The 25,957-nt window shown below is 36.4% G+C and overlaps 1 protein-coding gene across 6 annotated transcripts in view; it reads right to left on the bottom strand.

Annotated features, from left to right (window-relative positions):
• STXBP5 (syntaxin binding protein 5) overlaps nt 1-25,957 on the bottom strand; it is a 206,972-nt gene that overhangs the window by 109,982 nt on the left and 71,033 nt on the right. For all 6 annotated transcript variants that reach the window (XM_069598647.1, XM_069598648.1, XM_069598643.1 and 3 more), the window contains 2 exons: nt 6,366-6,500; nt 5,958-6,021 (listed from right to left, as the gene is read on the bottom strand). In XM_069598647.1, coding sequence (XP_069454748.1) covers nt 5,958-6,021; nt 6,366-6,500 — 199 coding nt within the window. The remainder of the gene's footprint in view (nt 1-5,957; nt 6,022-6,365; nt 6,501-25,957) is intronic.

Below are 25,957 nucleotides of genomic sequence, written 5' to 3'. Positions count from 1 at the left end.
TTTTTCGCCTGAAAGGTCACTATACAATTTAGTAATGCCCTTTTCCTTATCTGAATTCTCTTGCAGACTATAACATTGGTTTATTTAAGCAAGAATTGGTTTTATCTTGTTTACTACTATACTTTTAACATAAGACATACAGTCTAATATAGGTCCTTAGTCCATTTTTTGTGAATAAATAAGTTCCAGAATGAAATCCATGTTCTTGCCTCACAAACTGCCTACTGTCTACACTGGCATTTTATACATAATAGTGTTTTGTCTGCTTGTAAGCTCCTCCCTTTTTCTTCACTTTTCATGTTGCTTCCTGGGGTAAGTCTATCCAGTTCCTCTGGAGAAAGATGATCCTTCTCCGTATTAATACATGCATTTTCATCTCTAGTCTCTATAGACGTCTCTAGTATCTAATATACTAACACATAGTAGATATTCAATAAATATTTGTTTATCAAGTACATGAATAATCAGCAGCTAGTCAATAATCATTCACGCAATCTGGAGATATGAACAAATTTGGAGGGAGGCCCAGTAATTTTTACTAAATAGTAACTTAGCGTATTTTCAGTGTATAGGAGCACTCAGAAGACCCAGTCACTGAAACCAACAAAACAAATTTACATCTTGGTAGGAAGTATAGCTAATTTTCCTAACATAAACTCTTCTTTCCTTGACCATCTGTAATACATACTCCTTCTGGGAAAAAACTGTTATCTGTTTCCTTTACCCTTTTTAATTCTTCTAAGCATCTTGGACATGTGTATGGCATTTTCTGATGGGGGAAGTAAGAGAGGAACTTCAGGAATAAGGAAAGAGATGGAAACAGATAACATTTAAGAATCAATGTATAGTGTATATTTTATGTATAGTGTAAAACAATACTGGATTGTTCAGGACACAGTTAACTTACACTCCAGGCCCAGATCTACCAATAGTAACTATTCAACTTAAATATTTTACCCATTCAGACGTTAACAACATAAGAGGATTACAGTAAACTTTAACCCCTCTAGCCAGCTCTACCTTCCTACAAATATCAGAAATCTGTACCAACAAGTTAGACTTTAACCCCTATAATCTCCTAAACAGTAAAAAAAGAACTGAAGGATGTGGTACTTATAAACAGAAAATTGAAAGCTTATTCCCACTAGCATCTTCTATAACTCATAGAAATGTTAATATTTTAACAGTACTGTTGATGAATTTTCTTTGAATTTTTCTCTCATAAAAAGCATTCATCAGGTATACTGATACAGCTCTTCACATTAATACGTGATATACATCTTACAGAAGAAATGTAGCATGATGGAGAGTACTCTGAGGCTGAAATCAGAGAAATCACTATTCAAAATCCCAGCTCCACCAATATCTAGCTTTGTACCTCTGGAATACATAACTGGATCAAGTCTCTGCCTGATTATCTATAAAACAGGGAAAACAGCTCACTTGAGATTTGTTGGGAGGATCAAATAAAAATAGTGCACATAAAGTGGAAAGCAGTGCCCGACAAAGTTCAGTTCAGTTGCTCAGTCGTGTCCGACTCTTTGTGACCCCATGAATCGCAGCATGCCAGGCCTCCCTGTCCATCACCAACTCCCGGAGTTCACTCAGACTCACATCCATTGAGTCAGTGATGCCATCCAGCCATCTCATCCTCTGTCGTCCCCTTCTCCTCCTGCCCTCAATCCCTCCCAGCATAAGAGTCTTTTACAATGAGTCAACCCTTCCCATGAGGTGGCCAAAGTACTGGAGTTTTAGCTTTAGCATCATTCCTTCCAAAGAATTCCCAGGGCTGATCTCCTTTAGAATGGACTGGTTGGATCTCCTTGCAGTCCAAGGGACTCTCAAGAGTCTTCTCCAACACCACAGTTCAAAAGCATCAATTCTTCGGCACTCAGCTTTCTTCACAGTCCAACTCTCACATCCATACATGACCAGTGGAAAAACCATAGCCTTGACTAGATGGACCTTAGTCAGCAAAGTCATGTCTCTGCTTTTGAATATGCTGTCTAGGTTGGTCATAACTTTTCTTCCAAGGAATAAGCGTCTTTTAATTTCATGGCTGCAATCACCATCTGCAATAATTTTGGAGCCCCCCAAAATAAAGTCTGACACTGTTTCCACTGTTTCCCCATCTATTTGCCATGTAGTGATGGGACTGGATGCCACGATCTGCATTTTCTGAATGTTGAGCTTTAAGCCAACTTTTTCACTCTCCTTTTTCACTTTCATCAAGAGGCTTTTTAGTTCCTCTTCACGTTCTGCCATAAGGGTGGTGTCATCTGCATATCTAAGGTGATTGATATTTCTCCCAGCAATCTTGATTCCAGCTTGTGCTTCTTCCAGCCCAGTGTTTCTCATGATGTACTCTGCATAGAAGTTAAATAAGCAGGGTGACAATATACAGCCTTGACGTACTCCTTTTCCTATTTGGAACCAGTCTGTTGTTCCATGTCCAGTTCTAACTGTTGCTTCCTGACCTGCATATAGGTTTCTCAAGAGGCAGGTCAGGTGGTCTGGTATTCCCATCTCTTTCAGAATTTTCCACAGTTTATTGTGATCCACACACCCAGACAAAGTAGGGGTCAATAAATGGTAGTTATTGTTACTGTTAAGTAAGGAATTTGACATGAACACTTAACTTTCTTTGGCCAGGACCTGTGCTTAATGTAGCAGCATCATCCACCATAAGGTTAGCTTTGAAAGGACACATCCTATCACCTTACCTCTTTTTTCAGTGACACAATGTCAAAGAGATCTTTAGAAATAGGAGTCAGTAGCGTGAAGGAAAATTTTCTATTAGAAACCAAAAGTTAGATAATATCATCTATTCTAGTATCCTAAAATGTAAAAATGTTTGAAAGAGATTAATTCTGGGAACTAAGGAGGATAATATAATGCCACGTTTCAAAAAAAGGAGGATGATACAAATTTTTTCAATTAAGTACATATTGAACCAGGATTCCCAGGTGGTGCTAGCGGTAAAGAACTGCCTGTGAATGCAAGAGACGTAAGAGATATGGGTCCGATCCATGGGTTGAGAAGATGCCCCAAGAAGGAAATGGCAACCCATTCCAGATTTCTTGCCTGGAGAATCCCATGGATAGAGGAGCCTGGTGGGTTACCATGCATAGAGTTGTAAAAAGTCATATATGACTGAAGTGACTTAGCACAAACATGTTGAACAGTTATTATTTTATCGTATGTTGAGTGCTATAGGAAATATAAACTTGCATAAATATTATCTTTGTGCTCAAGGAGTCCTTCATGTTCAGGGGAGTTAACACATTTCTAATTCAAGGCAATATGTAGTAAATACCATAAAACTTGCACAACTAAGGTGCTAATAAACTTGGAAGTGACAGAAAGCATTTTATGTCAGGATTATCAAGAAAGGTATCATGAAAGTTATGTTATTTTAATCTGAGCCTTAAGATTTGAATAGGAATTCAGTAGAGAAAGAACAATGAGAAGGAATTCTGAACAAAAGGTCTTACATAAATAAGTCATGGAGACAGTAAAGAGCAGCTCACATTTGGGCAACAGTAACTATTTGCTTCAGCACAGTGTTCAGGTAAGGATGTTCTCAAAGATAATGAAAGCTAAGGTTACGTTTTACAGAAACACTGCTTTGTTTGTTTGATAATACAGAACCACTGAAAGCTTTGGAACAGGAGAAGAAGAAGATTAAAATGGCACTCCAGGAAGACTGGTCTGGAGATGACTCAAGAATGGGTTGGAATGCCTTGAACTGCAGTGGGGGAAGGAGACTGAATGGCCAAGAGACACTGCAGTGGAAGGACTGAAATGATTCAGTGGCTGATTCAGTGTAAAAGAAAGGGAAGTTTTCAACTCTTCTACCAGGTCCCCTATCTAAAGGCTGGCTTTTAGACAATTATCTTATACCAAAAATAAATAAGTGAAGATACAGGTTACTGTAACTTGCTTCATGGAAAGTTTCTCTCAAAACATACAATGGCATGATTAAGTCAGCTCCAAACAGTACAGCCATCCTTTTGTTTTCCCAGTGTCAAATAAGAGAACAGTGTTAACACAACATAGAGGCATCACCAATTCCAGTAATTAAGGAAAGGAAAAACCTGAGTAAACTGCTTCACAAAATCCAGAAGTTTCATTTCACTGATTTCTGATAGTGATTAACTTCCTGGTATTTATGCAGACTAATTATCATGAAACTTTATAAGCAGAAAAAACATAATTAAAAAGAATGGAGACTGGTTTAAATTATGAAACAGATTCACGAAAAGAAAATTTTACTGTTTTTTTAGTGTATTAAAGAACCTAAACTAAATTTTATTGCTTTTCAGGGTATTAAGGAACCTAAATTAACAACAGCTAGATAATGACTGTATGGAACTGGTTTTGAGTATAAAAAAAGTATTATTTTCAAAAATACCTTTTAACATGAGCCTTTGGTTAATATTAATTTTTGCTAATAAAATAAAAATACCAAAGCCTTTGACTGTGTGGACCACAACAAACTGGAAAATTCTTAAAGAGAATAGCACACCACCTTACCTGCCTCCTGAGAAATCTGTATGCAGGTCAAGAAGCAGAAGTTAGAACTGGACACAGAACAATAAACTGGTTCCAAATCAGGAAAGGAGTATGTCAAGGTTGTATATTGTCACCCTACTTATTTAACTTATATGCAGAGTATACCATGCAAAATGGCTGGCTGGATAAAGCACAAGCTGGAATCAAGATTACCGGGAGAAATATCAATAACCTCAGATATGCAGATGACACCACCCTTATAGCAGAAAGCGAAGAGGAACTGAAGAGCCTCTTGATGAAAGTGAAAGAGGAGAGTGAAAAAGTTGGCTTAAAACTCAACATTGAAAAGACTAAGATCATGGCATCTGGTCCCATCACTTCATGGCAAACAGATGGGGAAACAGTGAGAAACTTTATTTTGGGGGCCTCCAAAATCACTGCAGATGGTGACTACAGCCATGAAATTAAATGATGCTTGCTCCTTGGAAGAAAAGCTATGACAAACCTAGACAGCATATTAAAAAGCAGAGACATTACTTTGCCAACAAAGGTCCATCTAGTCAAAGCTATGGTTTTTCAGTAGTAATGTATGGATGTGAGAGTTGGACCATAGAGAAAGTTGAGTGCTGAAGAACTGATGCTTTTAAACTGTGTTTTGGAGAAGACTCTTGAGAGTCCCTGGGACTGCAAGGAGATCCAACCAGTCCATCCTAAAGGAGATCAGTCCTGAATATTCTCAGGAAGGACTGATGCTGAAGCTGAAGCTCCAATACTTCTGGCCATCTGATGCAAAGAACTGACTCATTGGAAAAGACCCTGATGCTGGGAAAGACTGAAGGCAGGAGCAGAAGGAGAGGACAGAAGATGAGATGGTTGGATGGTATCACTGACTCGATGGACATGAGTTTGAGCAAGTGCTAAGAGTTGGTGATGGACAGGGAAGCCTGGCGTGCTGCAGTCCATGCGGTTGCAAAGAGTTGGACACGACTGAGTGACTGAACTGAACTGATTAACCTGAGATTTTATGAAGAAAAATTTAGGAGAGAGAGGGATTATGTGGTAAGTATTATAAAAATTTTATAACTACAAAGTATAAAAAAAAATTCAAAACCAGTAGAAAATGGGTTTTGTCAGGATTATCAGAGAATCGGGGGAATTATTACAAATAAGCAAAAACCAAGTTAATAAGCTTTAATTGTATTTATTAAATTTTACTTGTTTTAGGGTTTTCTTCTTTAAAATGTAAATGATTTTAACTCTTTCACTTGTTCCTTATAATCTATAAATAAGCAATTGTTTATATGATAGACAACATTTGTTAGCAATCTCAAATTGTAAGTGTGATTACAATAGAGTAAGTGTGATTCCAGAATAGTTTGCATACGTAAAATAATGGAATTCATGCATTTAAATAATAAATATATTTATTTGAAACAATCTACCTTTCCTTCATCCATTGGATTATCACTTATATGGACAACAGGCCCTGGGTGAGATTTAGATGACCTGAAAGAAAAAAAGTGAAGTTTTTTTTTTTTTCTCAACCAAAAATTGCAATACAACTACAGATTCATTACAACAGAAATAATGACTGGAAAATAAAGATATATTTACAAAGGCTGAAAACATTTCAGTAAATGATTGCTATCTTTATTTTACTCAATTCTAGCCTCAATTGGGGTATGTCATTCAATTCTACAGCTCATGTCAAAAATAAAAGTTGCATTATGCTTAAAAAAAAAAGTTCTATTAATATTTACTCAGAGAAAAAGAAGTCACACAGTTTAGTCATTCAGCTAAACTGAGGCCTACAGAGTAGAAACAGATATGCAACATTTGCTCAAACTCACAATTCAATGGCTTTATTCCACATAATGACGTAGCCTGAGAGTGTGAAGGACTCCACATTGACAATATGTATGTTACCTCGTTCAGTGCCCACATAGAGCCACTTACTCTGGAAAGGCAGATGGCAAAATGTAACCCTGCAAAACAAAATATATCCAAAGGAAATTAGATAAATACCTGGAAAATTTTATTAACTGTATTAGAGGAGTAATACTGATATATACAATTTAGGAAACAAAAAAAGATACAACCATCATACTTACCTCACTGCAGTTAATATTCAATTATGCTAATTCTACTTTAATGTCAAATATAAGTCATTACGAAAATAAATAGCAAAACAGAGAAAAGACGAGTTTTGACATTACTGTGTGTTTCATATCTGGCTATTTCAAACCCACTGTGTCACTTCAGGCTCATCAAAAACTGAATCTGTAAAGCCACAAACTGAGCTAACACTCATCACTCCTAGGCACTACCATATTTCTCAGAAGTTACTAACCACATGAATCCATCTCAATACCTGTGCTGACTATTCCTTCCATGTAAAATGCTCCTCCTGCTCACAATTTTCTTCTGCTCAAGATCTAGTTAAAATACCACCTTCACTTAAATCGATACCCCAATACTTTGAATCTCTATCTGGCTTGCCTTATGAAACAGTCTACCTTTCTCACTAACTTGTAAGCCTCTGGAGGGCAAAGATCCTCTGCACTCAGGCTGAGATAATGATATTGGAATATGCTCAAATGATCTCTTTCCAATGATGTAAGAGATATTCATTGACACATTATAAAAATTTATAGGCATGAATTAAAGTTTATATCATTCAAACAATTTCAAATATTTTCTAAATAAGCTCAATTGATTATAAGGTAAAGAATGGAACCTACCTTGTCCTTTTTGTAGAACTTATTTTTAGTAAAACAGTATGTTATGAAACCATATAAACTCATTTTTTTCAGACATGTTGTGTCTTTCAAAATATACTATTTAAGATTTTAATGGAATAGCCCTTCAAATAATATACAATGAAGATAATCACTGCTGAACTCTTTAACTGACACTAAGCATTAGACAAGATACAACATACCGAACATTTGTTATTCCTATTAACATAATTTCATCACAGAGAAATTTCAAGATGAAAGCACTTCAAATACATGCAACTCATGGTCTCACTATTTCCCAAAGGTAATAGATAATTACTTAAGGTTCATCATCTATATTTTTTGTTAAGTGTTTTATATGACAGCATGTCATCTTTCCAAAGGGTTTATGTATAAACTGAACAAAGCAAAGAAATGACTCCTGAATCAAAAAAAAACATCTTACAGTATCTTATTACTTTTTGGGCATCCTTGGTGGCTCAGACAGTAAACAATCTGCCTGCATTGTGGGAGACCTGGGTTCGATCCCTGGAATGGAAAGATCCCCTGGAGGAGGGTCTAGCAACCCACTCCAGTATTCTTGCCTGTAGAATCCCATGAACAGAGGACCCTGGTGGATTCCAGTCCATGGTGTTTCAAAGAGTTGGACATGACTTAGCAACTAAGCAGACACACATTACTCCACAAGGCAGTAAGTCCACAGTACTTTTACGAAAACTTAGGGCTATATGGGTTTCAGAATTTTCCACATTTTAGAAAGGTACATAATGAGTATTTTGTGTATTACCTAGTATGGTGGTATGTTAGTTGCTCAGTTGTATCAGACTATTTGTGACCCCATAGGGTGTAGCCCACCAGGCTCCTCCATCCAAGGTATTTTCCAGGCAAGATTACTGGAGTGGGTTGGCGTTTCCTTCTCCACAGGATTTTCCTGAGTATGGTAGTACATGGGTGGTAAGCCATTTAGTCGCGTCTGATTCTTTGCGACCCCACAGACTGTAGCCTGCCAGGCTTCTCTGTTCATAGGATTCTCCAGAAAAGAACACTGGAGTGGGTTGCCATGCCCTTCTCCAGGGGATCTTCCTGACCGAGGGATTGAACCCATGTCTCTTACATATCCTGCTCTGGCAGGTGGCTTCTTTACGTGGTAACATCTGGTGAATGCACTGACTATTTTTGAGGAATAATTTCTGGCAATTGTGTTTACTTGAGACATATTCATCATATGAAAGTAGTTTTGGGTGTACAACATAATACTTCAATATATGTAAATATTATACAATGATCACCACAATAAATCTAGTTATCCTCCATAGATACAGGTATAGTAAGAATTTTTTTCCTGTGATGAGGACGTTTAATACCTACTCTCTCAGAAAAGTTCAAATATATAACACTGTGTTATTACCTATAATCACTGGTGGTTGCTTAAAAAGCTAAATGTACACCCACCATATGAACCACCCATGCCATTCCTAGGTATTTAACCAGAAGAAGGAAAGCGTATGTACAAGTCTATACAAGACCTATACACAAATGGTCACAGCAACTTTGCAAGAACCCTAAAGTGGAAATAAACCAAAGGTCCTTCAACAGGTAAATGAACAAACTTATATACTTAGAATATTCAGTTCAGTTCAGTTGCTCAGTCGTGTCCGACTCTTTGTGACCCCATGAATCACAGCACACCAAAGTAAATAAAAATAAACCATACATGCAACAATACCAACTAATCTCAAAGTACTGAAGATGAGGGGAAACCAGACAAAAAAGATATACTACATGGTTCTGCATACAATTTATATGCAATAGAAAAATGTAAACTAATCTACTGTAAGAGAAAACAAGTCAGTGCTTGCCTGGAATTGTGGCATAGGGACCAGCAACAGAAGACAGGAGAATGGATTACCACAGGAAACATTCTGGGATGACGGGCAGGTTCATTATTTTGATTATGGTGACAGTTTCATGAGTGTACATATGTGTCAAAACTTATCACACTGCACACTTTAAATGTGTGCAGTTTACTCTATGTCCATTATACTTATATCAAACGTTTTATAATAAATTTTTCAGAGCTGTGTGATTTTAGGAATTATGAAAACAAGATTGTGACTCTAATACAACTGCCTTGGTTTAACTTCTAGCTCCAATACTCACTAGCATGACCTTCAGGAACCCATTCAACCTCTCAGAGCTTTAGTGTCTAAGCAGCAGAGCCTCAGTGACAGGATCAAATAGACAAAGCATGGTAGATGCTTAAAATGGGGCCTTGACATACTTAAGTGCTCAATAAATGTTAGCTAATTATTATAAAAAACTAAATGCTACTCTACCAATTAAGTTATAGGCAAATTCTAACAACATGAAGAAAATAAATTACACTGATAGTATGCCAGGTACAAAATGAACAATGTGATAAATATGATAAACTATCTCATTTGAAACGTACCCTAAAGTGAAACATGAGTATAGCTGAAACACTCTGAAAATTCAAAAATAATTTCAGATTTGTATGGAAATACAAAAAACCTCGAATAGCCAAAGCAACCTTGAGAAAGAAGAATGGAACTGGAGGAATCAACTTGTCTGACTTCAGGCTCTACTACAAAGCCACAGTCATCAAGACAGTATGGTACTGGCACAAAGACAGAAATATAGATCAATGGAACACAATAGAAAGCCCAGAGATAAATCCACACACATATGGACACCTTATCTTTGACAAAGGAGGCAAGAATATACAATGGATTAAAGACAATCTCTTTAACAAGTGGTGCTGGGAAAACTGGTCAACCACTTGTAAAAGATTGAAACTAGATCACTTTCTAACACCGCACACGAAAATAAACTCAAAATGAATTAAAGATCTAAATGTAAGACCGGAAACTATAAATCTCCTAGAGGAGAACATAGGCAAAACACTCTCAGACATAAATCACAGCAGGATCCTCTATGATCCACCTCCCAGAATTCTGGAAATAAAAGCAAAAATAAACAAATGGGATCTAATTAAAATTAAAAGCTTCTGCACAGCAAAGGAAAATATAAGCAAGGTGAAAAGACAGCCTTCGGAATGGGAGAAAATAATAGCAAATGAAGCAACTGACAAACAACTAATCTCAAAAATACACAAGCAACTTATGCAACTCAATTCTAGAAAAATAAACGACCCAATCAAAAAATGGGCCAAAGAACTAAATAGACATTTCTCCAAAGAAGACATATGGATGGCTAACAAACACATGAAAAGATGCTCAACGTCACTCATTATTAGAGAAATGCAAATCAAGACCACAATGAGGTACCACTTCACACCAGTCAGAATGGCTGCGATCCAAAAGTCTGCAAGCAATAAATGCTGGAGAGGGTGTGGAGAAAAGAGAACCCTCCTACACTGTTGGTAGGAATGCAAACTAGTACAGCCACTATAGAGAACAGTGTGGAGATTTCTTAAAAAGTTGCAAATAGAACTGCCTTATGACCCAGCAATCCCACTGCTGGGCATACACACCGAGCGAACCAGAATGGAAAGAGACACATGTACCCCAATGTTCATCGCAGCACTGTTTATAATAGCCAGGACATGGAAACAACCTAGATGTCCATCAGCAGATGAATGGATAAGAAAGCTGTGGTACATATACACAACAGAGTATTACTCAGCTATTAAAAAGAATACATTTGAACCAGTTCTAATGAGATGGATGAAACTGAAGCCGATTATACAGAGTGAAGTAAGCCAGAAAGAAAAACACCAATACAGTATACCAGCACATATATATGGAATTTAGAAAGATGGTAATGATGACCCTGTATGCAAGACAGCAAAAGAGACACAGATGTGTAGAGCGGACTTTTGGACTCTGAGGGAGAGGGAGAGGGTGGGATGATTTGGGAGAATGCATTGAAACATGTATACTATCATGTAAGAAACGAATCGCCAGTCTATGTTCAATGCAGGATGCAGGATACTTGGGGCTGGTGCACGCGGATGATCCGGAGGGATGATGTGGGGTGGGAGGTGAGAGGGGGGTTCATGTTTGGGAGCTCATGTACACCCGTGCCAGATTCATGTCAATGTATGCCACAACCAATACAGTATTGTAAAGTAAAATAAAGTAAAAAAAAAAAAAAGAAAATTAATCATAAACAAACAAGCAAATTAAAAAAAAAATTTTCAAAATAAGCCAAAATCATGAGTTGGACCTTAAAAAAAAAAACAAAAACAGAAATATCCAACTTCCTGATCTGTACTGCTTTTTTGCAATTATCCATTATTCTTCAAAAAAGCAGTAGTTACTGGCTTAATACAATTACATGATCCACCTTTGATTTTAATACTAACAACATTATTTAAGTAATATGTTTACAAAGTTTAAACTTATCTCCTTAATGGTAGAGATTTTGGATATATCATTTAATATATTCTGTTCCTAGCACAGCAACACCATACTACAGCTGTTTCTCAAATATTTAAAGTGAAGTCAGAACAAATACTTTACTGTTCAGAAAGAAATCTAGAGTTTTTCCCTAGACTCAATTTTTCAATATTAGTTACCATAGTAAGGTTTTTTTTTTCCTCCAGTCAACTATTAAACCAACTTACATTGCTGGGAAATTTTAAGCATCTTTATATTTTAATCTTTATCTATTTAATGTCTAACATTTTAAGAAGGAACTTAAAATGTTTACTTACTGATCTGGCACAAAGACTTTAATATTATCCCTAGAATGAGTCTTGTACACTTAAAAACAATATGAACCATAGGGGTATATTTGTACAATGCCCCACCAAATTTAAAATTTACTCTGTTCCAAAACTACCTTGATTATTTAAGTCATTTGAGAAGGGGGAAAGTCAAATTTTTTTTTAAAATCACAACTAACTTGATAATTTCTTAACTAGCAAATTTTCATGAACATGTTGGATTAGGAATATAATGAGAAAAATAAAATTCCATGTTGCAATCAAATAAAACAATATCATGCCAGTGATTTAGGGACAGGCCAATAAGAAAATATGGTTCCCCAAAATGCACTACTAAAATGAAGCAAGTCAATCAACATGCTTTACGAAGAAATGCAAGATTCTAAAATTTGGGGCAATTTAATTAGTCAGTTACCAAAATATGAAGCTGGTGGTTAACACAAACTGGACTTGACTTACTATAATGAGCTAGTGTCCTTTAAATTTGTTATACAAACATGACCTTATTTCCTTGTTACAAAATAAGAATCTTAGTCTTCTCTGTTGGAAATTAAGATATATAACTAAGGAAGCTTTTTATTAAATAATTAAATTGGTGAAAAATTATATTAATTGGTTACTTAAAAAGAATAACATGTATTGGCATACTGAAAACTATATGCACATACTATGTACATGTTTGATATGTACATTTAGAGAGAGATTTTTGCTATTTAATGAATCTAAGAAAGCAATGAGAAAGGTCAGTTTTCATTCCAATCCCAAAGAAGGACAATGCCAAACAATGTTCAAACTAACACACAATTGCTCTCATTTCACACACTAGCAAAATAAAGCTAAAAATTCTCCAAGCCAGGCTTTAACAGTCTGTGAACCATGAACTTTCAGATGTTCAAGCTGGATTTAGAAAGGGCAGAGGAACAAGAGATCAAACTGCCAACACCTGCTGGATCATCAAAAAAGAAAATTCCAGAAAAACATCTACTTTTGCTTTATTGATTATGCAAAAGCCTTTGACTGTGTAGGTCACAACAAACTGCAGAAAATTCAAGAGAAGGGAATACCAGACCACCTTACCTGCCTCCTAGAAATCTGTATGCAGGTCAGGAAGCAACAGTTAGAACTGGACACGGAACAACAGACTGGTTCCAAATTGGGAAAGGAGTACATCAACGCTGTTTATTGTCACCTTGCTTATTTAACTTCTATGCTGAGTACATCATGCGAAATGCTAGGCTGGATGAAGCACAAGCTGGAATCAAGATTGCTGGGAGAAATATCAATAACCTCAGATATGCAGATGACACCACCCTTATGGCAGAAAGTGAAGAGGAACTGAAGAGCCTCTTGATGAAAGTGAAAGAGGAGAGTGAAAAAGCTGGCTTAAAACTCAACGTTCAAAAACTAAGATCATGGCATCTGGTCCCATCACTTCATGGCAAACAGATGGGTAAACAATGAAAACAGTGACAGACTATTTTCTTGGGCTCCAAAATCACTGCAGATGGTGACTGAAGCCATGAAATTAAAAGATGCTCATTCCTTGGAAGAAAAGCTATGACTAAACTAGACAGCATATTAAAAAGCAGAGACATTACTTTGCCAACAAAGGTCCATCTAGTCAAAGCTATGGTTTTTCCAGTGGTCATGTATGGATGTGAGTGTTGGACCATGAAGAAAGTTGAGTGCTGAACAACTGGTGTTTTTGAACTGTAGTGTTGGAGAAGACTCTTGAAGAGTCCCCAGGACTGCAAGGAGATCCAACCAGTCCATCCTAAAAGAGATCAGTACTGAATACTCACTGGAAGGACTGATACTGAAGCTCCTATACTTTGGCCACCTTGATGTGAAGAACTGACTCATTGGAAAAGATGCCAATGCTGGGAAAGTTTGAAGATGGGAGAAGGGGATGACAGAGGATGAGATCGTTGGATGGCATCACCAACTCAAGCGACATGAATTTGAGCAAGGGAAGCATGGCGTGCTGCAGTCCATGGGGTTTCAAAGAGTTGGACACAACTGAGCGACTGGACTGAAGAAAACAATTCATGATGGAATCTAATTTTTTTCAGTAAAAGTAGTCATGAAACAAAGGGGACTGAAACATCATTTCAAAAACAGTTCTGATCAAAAGATGTGAAAAATACTGGAAATAAGGTTTCTACAATGAACCAAATATCACATATGGAAAATACTACAGTGATAGCTCCAGAAGATCTCATCTCCACCCGCCACACGCTCTCTCTTGCATAATCTCCCCAACACTAATGCTAGGATTGGTAATGTGACTTGCACTGAGCAATGGAACATTAGTTGTTGTGCCACAAGCGGAGACTGAAAAGAACTTGCACATTAGGCCTTCCCTCTTCCTTACACTTTTGGAACCCAGATGCCATGTGATGAAACCCAGAAGAAACTTTTGGAGACAATGGCCCAGTCCATAGCAAGCATCAACCATCAGACGTGTGAGAAGACAAGCCTAGATGACCCAAGTCTGTAGAGCAACCACATGAGCGTGGTACATCGACTACAAGAGAAAACGACTCCTGCTAGGCCCAACTCAAGTGGCTGATGCAGAGAATGGTAAGCAAACAAAATAATCATTATTTTAGCCTCTTAAATTTTGGGATGTTTTGATATTCAGGAATAGATAACTGATCTATTACATAATATAATCTATTCAACTAAAATTTTTAGTTGAAAATGAAGCCATAAAACATGGGCAAACCAATTCTTAAAGCTCTAGAGATATGTTAAAAGGGCCTCAGGAAAACTTTTGAGGAATGTAAGTGTATTTATCATGAAGCTAAAACATTACCTGTGATTAAAATCAAATTCATAACTATTTTTTTCATGTACTTTTATCATAAAGATTTTTTTTATTTTCAGGTGATAAACATCATAATAAATGACAGTGACTTCAAGTTTTACTAATACCAGGAGACCAAGTTAAGTTTATGTGCTGACATTATTAAGGGAAAAGGTTATACCAAAAATACTTTATAATACTACATATAGTTGAGAGCACATGGGAAACATTAAAACTCAGTAAACACTAATAAGGTTAAATAAGAATGGAATATTAACTTGAGGCTGAAAAGAAACTTTAAAATGAACAAGTTGAGCCAAAAAAATAAAAAGTGTGAGTGAAACTAATACATTAGAAATACACAGATAATAAAGTTGAATTCCTTCAGTGTGTCACTAAATGGAGCTGTATTCTAACTCCCTATACTGAACTTACACATAAATATATTAAATGTACACAAAGTATTACTGGGAACACAACAATTTTTATATTTGCTTGAAGAACTTTAAAAAAATGTGCAATATGTTAACTGTTAGGGAGTGATACAAATATTCTATTCACTATCCTTAGCAGCAATCTGTCAAATACTATGTAGTCAATAAGCACTGTAAGGAAGATTTACTATTACCAATTTTCTTTAACAGGAGAACACACACAGCCTCCTATATTGAAATTAACCACCCATAAAGAAGGGCATAATACACAAATGATTACAACTTTACAATTTAATCCATAAAAGAAATATGAGCCAATAAACTCCTCTACATGCTTAGACCACCATTCGATCAGCCCAACATGACAAGAAATATGTCATCACTTTTACAGTCTTTGCAAATATTGCACTATCATGCACCTAATACTCAATAAATATTCATTAAATGGACAAATGAACTATAAAAAGTTGTGAGAATTTATTAAGTTAGTTAACAAAACAATCAGATATTCTTGACTTAATCTCTCTCTGGCCTTGTGGCCTGGGCCTAATTTAAACTATTACCACTGATTGTTAAATCAATTCCAAGCTGCCCCAAGAGTTATCTTTTCAACGCCAAGAGAGGTCACAGACACCATTATCTTGCTTGAAAGACTCTAATGGCTTCCTATCTTCTACCATGATGCTTCTTAGGCAATATTTACTGACACTTTGTGGTATAAATGTCTGAGAAAGGAGGTTATAGTCTGGATTTGGTCAACTGCTACTCAGCATCCTCTTCATATCCTCCTACAGGTCTTCTTGTCAAACTCTCCTATAGCTGGAATTCTAGATGATATTATGTTTCTAGTAACTGAATGTGCTTAAGATTTGTAAGTAGAAGTGAGGTGAAGACCATTTTTCTGCTGCTGTTTCTGCTGACAAGAATGTTCATGGAAACCTGAGGGTAAGAGCAATGGAAACTGAACACGGCATTCCAAGATCTGCTCCTAGGTTTACAAGGCAAGGCTCCTAGGTTTACTGTATGGCAGTAATAGTAAGTTCTAAAACTTAACAGTTTCAGCACACTTCCAAACATACTATAAACAGTTATATCCTTAAATTAAATTCCTTTATGCCAAAAATATCTACAGTGCTTTCTGTTCCTATGTTGAACCCTGGCTAACACAGCAAAGAGATGTACCTAATCAGCTACTTATCTATATGATAAAGTGATACATACATACCTATGTACACATACATGATACATGTACATGATACACATAATCATAGTATCATATATGATACATATAGATATACCATATGATCATATAAAGTGATCAAAAAATACCTACTTAATAACATCTTGTTCAGACAACATTATTCATTTAATGATTAAAAGTTGGAAAAAGGTTGAAAATAACTTTCTTATAATTGCATACAGCTTTTCAGGAAGTAGACCCTGTTCATCTTTCCAAAATTATCCTTTATATACCTAACAATGTCTAACAAGATATAGTTCCTGAAACATGTGAGATTGCTTTATAAATCAGAACATCTGAACATTATGGAAATTCCCTTTCCCCTGTGCCATGGTAGAAAATTCCTACTAACCCTACAAATCTGTTCATATGGGCTCCTTTGTAATGCTTTATATAAAATTCCCCAAACATGGTGATACACCCCTTTTCTGGTTAATTTTAATCTTTATAATTTCATAAGAAAACTTCACTACATTCATATCACATTTTCCATTGCATTGTAATTAGCTTTTCTATCTCCCTTAGACAATTATAACTTCCATGTCTCTCCAGAATTTATTATAGTATTTGCATGAGTCAGGATCTTAATCATTGTTTATCAAGTGAATTAATGCAAAAGAAAATAAAAAAGCAAATGTTATTTGATATTTTTCTTAAATCAATTGTACCTTACACTCTCCTGTTATTAGATGAAAATTTAAGTTTGCATTAATGACATGGAAATGTTCAAATATTCTCAAAACAGCAGAGTCAGCTGAAAGCAATTTATAAATCTGTCCAAAGGACTTCTTTTCTATTTGTAGTCCCACATATCTTTTCTGATAAACTGTCACAGCTACTTTAGAAAAATCTTCATCATATCTGTAACACAGAAGTAAAATGTAATAAAAGTTTCCAAAAATAAGCCTCAGAGATCTTTGAAGGTCATTTTACATTTGCATTGATTTACTATATTCTTTATCAACTGCATTTCAATTTTTACAAAACATTTAAGAACTTGGAAACATGTCCAAATAAATCATCCTATTAATAACCCTTCCTGTGGAATGAGACCTTAACATCATCAATAGATGTCAAATAACTAAGCATCAGTAAGTAAAACAGTGACTATCATATAGGAAAACAGTGTATGTCAACTACAGAAATAACCAACATCTGAAAAACACAGTTCCTTGTTGTATGGAGGGTTTCTGGGTTTCTTACAGTTCTGTTTTTACTACTATTACTCACCTTTAGGAATGAAGGTGTCAAAGTATTATTATATAACAATAATAAACAAAAGCTATCTGGTACTCATAAGAACTGGCTCACTGGAAAAGACCTTCATGCTAGGAAAGATTGGGGCAGGAGAAGGAGGTGACAGAGGATGAGACGGTTGGATGACATCACCAACTCAATGGACAAGACTTTTAGGAAACTCTGGGAGATAGTAAAGGTCAGGAAAGCATGGCATGCTGCAGTCCTTGGGGTAGCAAAAAGTTGGACACAGCTTAGTGAATGAACAACTCATGCGCAACTGAGTTGTTAACTATACTTTTCCATTTCTATATTAGATTACTTAAAGAGTAAAGGGCATACTCTAAATATCTTGAGTCTATGGCTTGATTACTGAAGAAGTTTCTTTCTCTCTCTCTCTCTCTATATATATATACACACAAAAGTGCATAAATATTATACAGATATATATATGCATACACATATGCATAAATATTATTCTATTTGTACATTTACACAGACTTAAATCATTTGCCAACAAAGGTCCGTCTAGTCAAGGCTATGGTTTTTCCAGTAGTCATGTACGGATGTGAGAGTTGTACTGTGAAGAAAGCTGAGCGCCGAAGAATTGATGCTTTTGAACTGTGGTGTTGGAGAAGACTCTTGAGAGTCCCTTGGACTGCAAGGAGATCCAACCAGCCCATTCTAAAGCAAATAAGTTCTGAATATTCATTGGAAGGACTGATGCTAAAGCTGAAACTCCAGTACTTTGGCCACCTCATGCGAAGAGTTGACATTGGATAAGACTCTGATGCTGGGAGGGATTGGGGGCAGGAGGAGAAGGGGACGACAGAGGATGAGATGGCTGGATGGCATCACTGACTCGATGGACGTGAGTTTGAGTGAACTCCGGGAGTTGGTGATGGACAGGGAGGCCTGGCGTGCTGCGATTCATGGGATTGCAAAGAGTCGGACACGACTGAGCGACTGAACTGAACTGAAGTCATTTAATAGTTTTTTATTATGTTCATCTTCTCTAAAATTAGTCTCTCTGTAAGTCATAGTAATAGCCTGGAACTGTATACTCTTCCATATTTTTGCTCTATGTTCATAACATACACATAAGACAACATGAATTCGGACTGGGGAGGGAGTCATTGTTTTTAAAAAGAGTACTGTACAAATCGTTCTGAATTTCCTGTTCTTATCCATCAGTACCTGGTGAATGAGGTTTGTCTTTTAACTTTATGGTAAGTGTGTTGTACAGAACTTTTAATCCTTTCATTTTCAGCTTGTGTTTTTTATTTATGCTATTTAAGCACACCTTGCTCAGGTCTTACAGATACTCCCTGTCATTTTAAGTTTTACATTTTCTTTGTTCATTTTGCATTTAGGTTTTTAACTGGCATGCAATTTATTTTAGTCACAAAGTAGGAACCACTTTTCCCCATTTTAGATAAAAGCCGTCACAGCGTCTTTTGTTTACTGCAGCATCTTCTTTTTGCAATGACAACTTTGTCATGTATCAAGCGCGTATGTATCTTTCTTTCTCTTCACATACAAATTTCTGGAGTCCATTTACTGTGTTTTGATTCCTCTGTCTTCCCCTTGTAATTACTGAACCATTTTAATCTATACTTTTATGATTTTTGATATTTAATAAATAAGCCCTATTGTCTCATATTTCTTTTTCAAAACTGTCTTGGTTTCTCTGAGACTTTCTTTTTTCCAAATGTACTGCAGATCATCTTATTAAGTCCAATGAGCAATGCTGCTAAAATTCTGATTCAAACAGTACTGAATTTATAGACATGGAGATGAGTGACATTTTAAAACTTGAGTATTCCTTAGTGTGAAGCTTTCCATTTGTTAAAACTTTTCTTTTATTCCTGGAATGAAGTTTTTACTTTTGCTAATGGTATTTCTATAAACACTGTAACCTTTGTTCCATGATCTGTGCTTTTCTTCCCTTTTTCCTTCCATTTACTTTCAAACTTTGTGTAATTATGTTTTAGGTATATCTTTTATAAACAGTTTAACAGCTATATTTTGTTGTTTTTAAATCCAGTCTCAAAACCAAATTTCAGTAGTTGATTTTAGTAGTTGATTTAGTTGAATACTTAATGATTCTGATTACTGATTTAGTTGAACCAATTTTTTTTCTTAAATATCTGTTTTTCTAATGTTTTATCTCTTTTCCTGACCCCTATTTATTTTCTTCATTTCCTTCTCTAATGGTTTTAATACTATATATTTTCTATTTTAGCAGTAACTCCACATCTAAGACATTTAACTTCATAGCTTTCCAACAAAGTCTAAAAGGTTGAGTATTTGTAGGGGTTTAGTGTCAGATAAGCATTAAATTTTTTTAGTTCTTTCCGAGCTGACAGTGTTACAATACAGCTCACTAAGGTATTTCTAATTCTACCGGTTAGGCTGAAAGGGCTAACTCCTAACACAGATATTTTAACTCCACACAATTTTCTTCACTTATGCCTCCGATCAATACTTCTCTTCCCATTGTTCTGTTTTCTCCTGTCTTCCAAAGCATAAAACTCCAAAACTTAGTGTTAGGAAATCTATTAATGTCACAGATTAAATCCACAGGGAGAAGGGAGGTGAAAAATCATATGGTAATCTAAAAATATGTTATAAAGGCATTAAAATAAAATGCAACTTCCATAAAAGTGTTAGTTGCTCAGCTGTGTCCAACTCTTTGTGATCCCATGGACTGTAGCCCACCAGGCTTCTCTGTCCAAGGGATTTTCCAGGCAAGAATACTGGAGTGGGTTGCCATTCCCTTCTCCAGGGGATCTTCCTGACCCATGGATTAAACCCACGTCTCCTGCATTGAAGGTGGATTTTTTAACTTCTATAATTGACAACCAATTCTTAAGGGGAAAAACTCTTATCTTAAATCAAGATCCTATATTATGCAAACAATAAAACTCTAGAAGCAGTACTGTTATAATTATTAAAAAGAAAAAGCTACTTGCTATCAACAATATCATTGAACACTGTCCTGAAAATTCTTGCTAATACAATAAGGCAGAAAAAATGAAAAATAAAAACATCTTCATTTTTAAAATCACTGCCAGATTATTACAGATTGAAGTGTGCTTTAACTCCCAGGCATGCTGGTTTAGGAAAAAGAAATATAATGCTCAAAGCTCTATTCTCCCATTTCACTCTTTTTAAAAAAAAAGGAAAAAATGTAAAAGCTTTGCTATGGACCTATGGACCAAATAGCACTTGAAGGATAATCAAACAACCTAGCAAGTTTTGGATTAGTGGGAGGAATAAAGATTATATCTAATTAGCCTGGAGCAAACACTCTTGTTTTTTTCATTTGAAGACTCTCCCTGTTGGAACCTATCTCCCACACAGTAACAGAGTGTGGAGGGTCATGCCTTCAAGAGAAAAGAGATTCCTCTGTTTCTGCAAAGGCAATGAAGTAAGAATCAAACTTTTTTTGAGTATTTACCGAATATTAGGCATTGAGACTGCTGCTGAGAAAAAAATTAGGAAAATACATAGTTTATTTTCTAATTGAGAAGACAATTAAGAAACCAAGGCCACAGGAATAAGTCTGGAGTTCCCTGGTGGCTCACTGTGAAGAATCAGCCTGCCCATGCAGGAGACATGGGTTCAGTCCCTGGGTCAGGAATACCCCTGGAGAAGCAAAGAGCAAAATACTCCAGTACTCTTGCCTGAAGAATCCCCATGGACAGAGGAGACTGATGGGCTACTGTCCATGGAGTCACAAAGAGTTGAACATGACTGAATGACTAGACAACAACAACAATGGTTTGTGCTGTTTTAGGGAAAGAGCACCCACCATGCTGCTAAGACACTTCAGTCGTGTCCCACTCTGTGTGACCCCAGAGACGGCAGCCCACCAGGCTCCCCCATCCCTGGGATTCTCCAGGCAAGAACACTGGAGTGGGTTGCCATTTCCTTTTCCATACTATGTGGCAATACAAAATCCAGACTTGGGAACTTACAGAAAAACCTGTAAAGGAAATGACAAGACTTTAAAGATAAAAAGGCATTGGTGGGCCATGGAAAGATAATCGTAGGTGATTTTTGAGCAGCGAGGTCAGCTCATACAAATAAGCATAAGAGAGGATAATTCATTAAAAAGCTGAAAAAACAGGGTGGCTGGATTATAATGCATAAAGCGAGGGACAAATGTAGTGAAATGAAACTACAGTGAGTAAAAAGAAGGGTTGCCGATCTTGCAAGACCTTTTAGGGCATGCTGAGTAGAAGTTTCAACTTCATTTTGAAGGCAGTGGAAAGTATCGTGGACACGGTTGTTTACCCATCTACCATCCACTCTTCAGTACATTCCTTTCTAACACTAGTCAGAGGTTCATCAGTGTGCCCATATCTTCCTCAAGTTACCCACGTACTCTGGGAGACACTTAAACCAAACTGAATTCCAGAGATAGGCCAAATCAATGTGGGTAATTCCACTCACGTATTGCCATTTTAAGTCAGATAATCCAAGCCAATCAGATAAACTTCCTGTATGAAGGGCAACTGATTTGGGATCTCAACTACATTTGCAAAATTCCTTCATGGCAGTATACTTAGATTAGAACTGAATAATTAGGAGAAGGTGTGTGTTTACCAAAGAGTGAAAATCTTGGAGGCCATCTTAGAATTCTGCCTCTAATCGTCTGTCCTTCAACCTTCAAAGATTCATCCCCTCGAAATGCAATACAGTCACCTATCTCAATATTCCCAAAGTCTCAACCAATTACTGCATTAATTCAACTTCAAAATCTCATCCAAACATCAACTCAAAAATTCAAATCTCATCATCTAAATTTGTAGCAGATAAGGGTCCTGAGTGTAACTATTCAGTCTTGATCTTGGGCACAATTCCACATCTGAAACTAAAGAGACCGATTATCTGCTCCCAGCACCTCAAGGATTCAGGGTTGAACAGGCATAGCGTAGCAATTGTAGGAATTCCTGTCCAAAATAGGGGGAAGGGGAAGGTGAAAATGAGTCCATAACATTTCTGAAGTCCAACTGGCCAAATGTTGGATTTTTCTTAAGGCTTCAAGGCCTGGGAGTAAACCTCCGTGTACCCCAGTTCTGCCCTCTTAATCATCCTTTCTCATGAAAGGGCTTCCCTGGTGGCTCAGAGGTTAAAGCCTCTGCCCACATTGTGGGAGACCTGGGTTTGATCCCTGGGTTGGAAGATCCCCTGGAGAAGTGAATGGCAACCCACTCCAGTATTCTAGCTTGGAGAATCCCATGGACGGAGGAGCCCGGTGGATTACAGTCCACGGGGTTGCAAAGAGTTGGACACGACTGAGCGACTTCACTTTCACAGCCAAGTACTTTTGCTGTAGCCTCCTTTCATTCTATACTCTCTTTAAGTCCAAGCTGGAAATAGCTCTTTTAGACAATTTTCTCAAGAAAGTTGTGGACTTGAATACCTTTCACTGGGTTTTTTGTGTTACAAAAAGTCATACCCACAAATCTTCTGGAAGCAATACCTTCTCTATCTAGGCTCCTGCTGAGAGGGCAGAAGAATGATACTCAAACTTCCTACAGGCTGTCTAGTTTGGTTGAGAAGGTCTATAAGGCACACTTTCAGTCTCTTAAAAGAACTCTTTATGTAATTAAGTACTGTGACCTTTTGTTCTTCCGAAGATTTTTAACGAAAAGTTGTTCAGCCACATCCTCAGGTTTTTCCCTATGCCACACTTTCAGAAGCAGTCTTGTGCCAAATAGATAAAGGTTAAGAATTTCCCAAATCAAGTCCTAGTTCATTTAAAAATGCTTTCTCTCAATTTATTCCTCTCCTCTTGAATTTTACTATAAAGCAGCAAGAAAAAGTCAGATCACACCTCTAAGCCTTTCCTTGGAAATCTCTTCAGCTAAATATACAAGTTAACATTTAAACATGGTACAGAGACACTTCTGTTAAGCTTTCTGCTGCTATAGCACAAGGAACTTCTTCCTTCAGTTTCCAAAGTCATGTTCCTCTCTTCTTTCTGAGCTCTCTCTGGCAGCAGTCTGAGTCCAGAGTCCTACAAACAGCCAGTCAAAGCAGTTTAGGCTTTTCTATCATGTTTCCCCCAATTCTTCCAACTCTACCTACTGCTTGACTCCAAAGTGACTTCTACATTTTTAGGTATTTGTTACAGGGATCCTCTCCTTCTACATCTTTTTTGCACCTGTGTGCAAGCATGCTCAGTCTTGTCTGACTTTTTTGCGACCCCATGGACTGCAGTCCGCCAGGCATCTCTGTCCATGGCATTTCCCAGGCAAGAATACTAGAGAGGGTCACTATTTCCTTCTCCAGGGGATCTTCCTGACCCAAGGATTGAATCTGAGTTTCTTGTGTCTTCTGCATTGGCCAAATGGATTCTTTACCACTGTCACCTGAGTACATTATAAACCCCTGAAGTATATCAGTCTCTTTGGCTGCCTCAATTTCCTTGTCAGAATTCCTTAGTTATAAATTTACTCTAGGAAGTTATCCAACACTTCCTGACTTTTATAGTCTCAAGGTCACCAGTCCACAACTGTTTTTTCTCTGAACACATCTGCTCCCTTTTTAAATTTTGTCTCATTGTGTGGTTCTCTACACTGAGAATTCCCAAGGCGACTTATCACTTCCATATGAGCAAGCAATTCTCTCTGTGGACTCGTTTGTCCAGAGCGGTAGATCTCTGCCTGCCTCTCTAACAGGTCTGGCTTTCATTCCATTCCTTTGTTCTAGTTCTGAATTTCCTCTCACCAAATTGCTTTCAAATCTAACGTATGTATACTTTTCATTAAGCTGCTTTCAAAGAAAAATATTTTGCTGATATTTTGCAATTACCACAAAAACTGTAATTCCAGGTATAGAATCTGTCCCAATATTATGATATTTTTCTCATTAAATATGTGCAATGAATTAATTTAAAGTATTTGGAAGACCTCTAGAAACTTTGAGGGCTGATACCCAGCCAAATTTTCTTTTATAGCTATGCTTTGTTCTTGTGCAAACTAAGCAAATTTTAACCCTCATAAATACGCAAAAATAGTATTTAGGTAATACTATAATAAGAACATAATGAGACAAATTAGTTTTCGTCCCTACATTATTTTATTGATGCTACTAAGAAAATCCAACGCTATGGCAGCAGTCAGTTCCTAAAGTATTACGGGCATCAACTCTCTCTACTGCTATGCTGGTATCTGAATTCGTTACTTTATTATTGGTTACTTTTTTTTTTTCTTTAGAGGACTTTGGTCACTGATGCTCCATTGATAATTGCTAAGATGAAATTTTGATTATTAATCGACTATCAATCCATATATTTTCCTAACCATTAGTTTAGAATGCATGCTTATTCTATCCTCTAAAAATATATATCTATCATCAAATGGAAAAGCTTTAAATCAGAGAGTAAACTGTAAATCAGAGTGTTAGAATAAAAGAAAATGTACCTTTAAGACAAATATTTTAGTTTCCATATAAAGACTTGGCTATTGAGGTGTCTAATATATTTATGGAGAAAAATTCTAGCCTTTGAAATTTCATTAAGAGAATAACAGATCCTACATAAGAAAGCATAGGTATATAAATTTATTCTTTAATCTTGAAATGTTTCATATACTGTTACTTCAAAACCATTATGAAAAAATTTAATGTAGTTAAGAATATTGGTCATGCTCATATATACACTATCATGTGTGAAATAGACAGTGGGAACCTGCTCTATAGCACGGGGAACTCAACTTGGTGCTCTGTGATGACCTAGAGGAGTGATAAATGGGAGGGAGGTTTCAGAAGGAGGGATATATGTAGACATACAGGCTATTTACTTTGTTGTACAGCAGAAACTAACCAACATTATAAATCAATTATACTCTAATAAAAACTTTTTAAAAAAAGAATCCTGGCCATGATAGTTCAAGGTGATGAAAAATGATTAGCAGATAGTTGTAGTTAATTATAAAACCACAACTTTCTCCCAGTTAAACTTTCTTTAAAGGAAAAAAAGAAACACAGAAGCTAAACTGAACATATTCTGATAAAGCAACTGCGAGAAAGAATTTTACTTGTCAAATTCAAAGTTTCTACCAAAAACAAAAACCAAAGCAGTGATGTAATGTCTAAATTCATATAGTTAAACCAAAATTTGAGACTTTATTTTCTTCATTTTTTTCTTAATCATAGAAATGAAATCTTATCAAAATATCCACATTATATGGTTGCTTAACACAACTGAACTGTGCATCTAAAAATGGTTAAGATAGTAAATTTTATGCTATGTATATT

The sequence above is a fragment of the Ovis canadensis genome, chromosome 8 (assembly GCF_042477335.2).
Source record: "Ovis canadensis isolate MfBH-ARS-UI-01 breed Bighorn chromosome 8, ARS-UI_OviCan_v2, whole genome shotgun sequence".
NCBI lineage: Eukaryota > Metazoa > Chordata > Mammalia > Artiodactyla > Bovidae > Ovis > Ovis canadensis.
The sequence above is the reverse complement of the archived record's forward strand: the minus strand, read 5'-3'. Positions and strand labels throughout refer to the sequence as shown.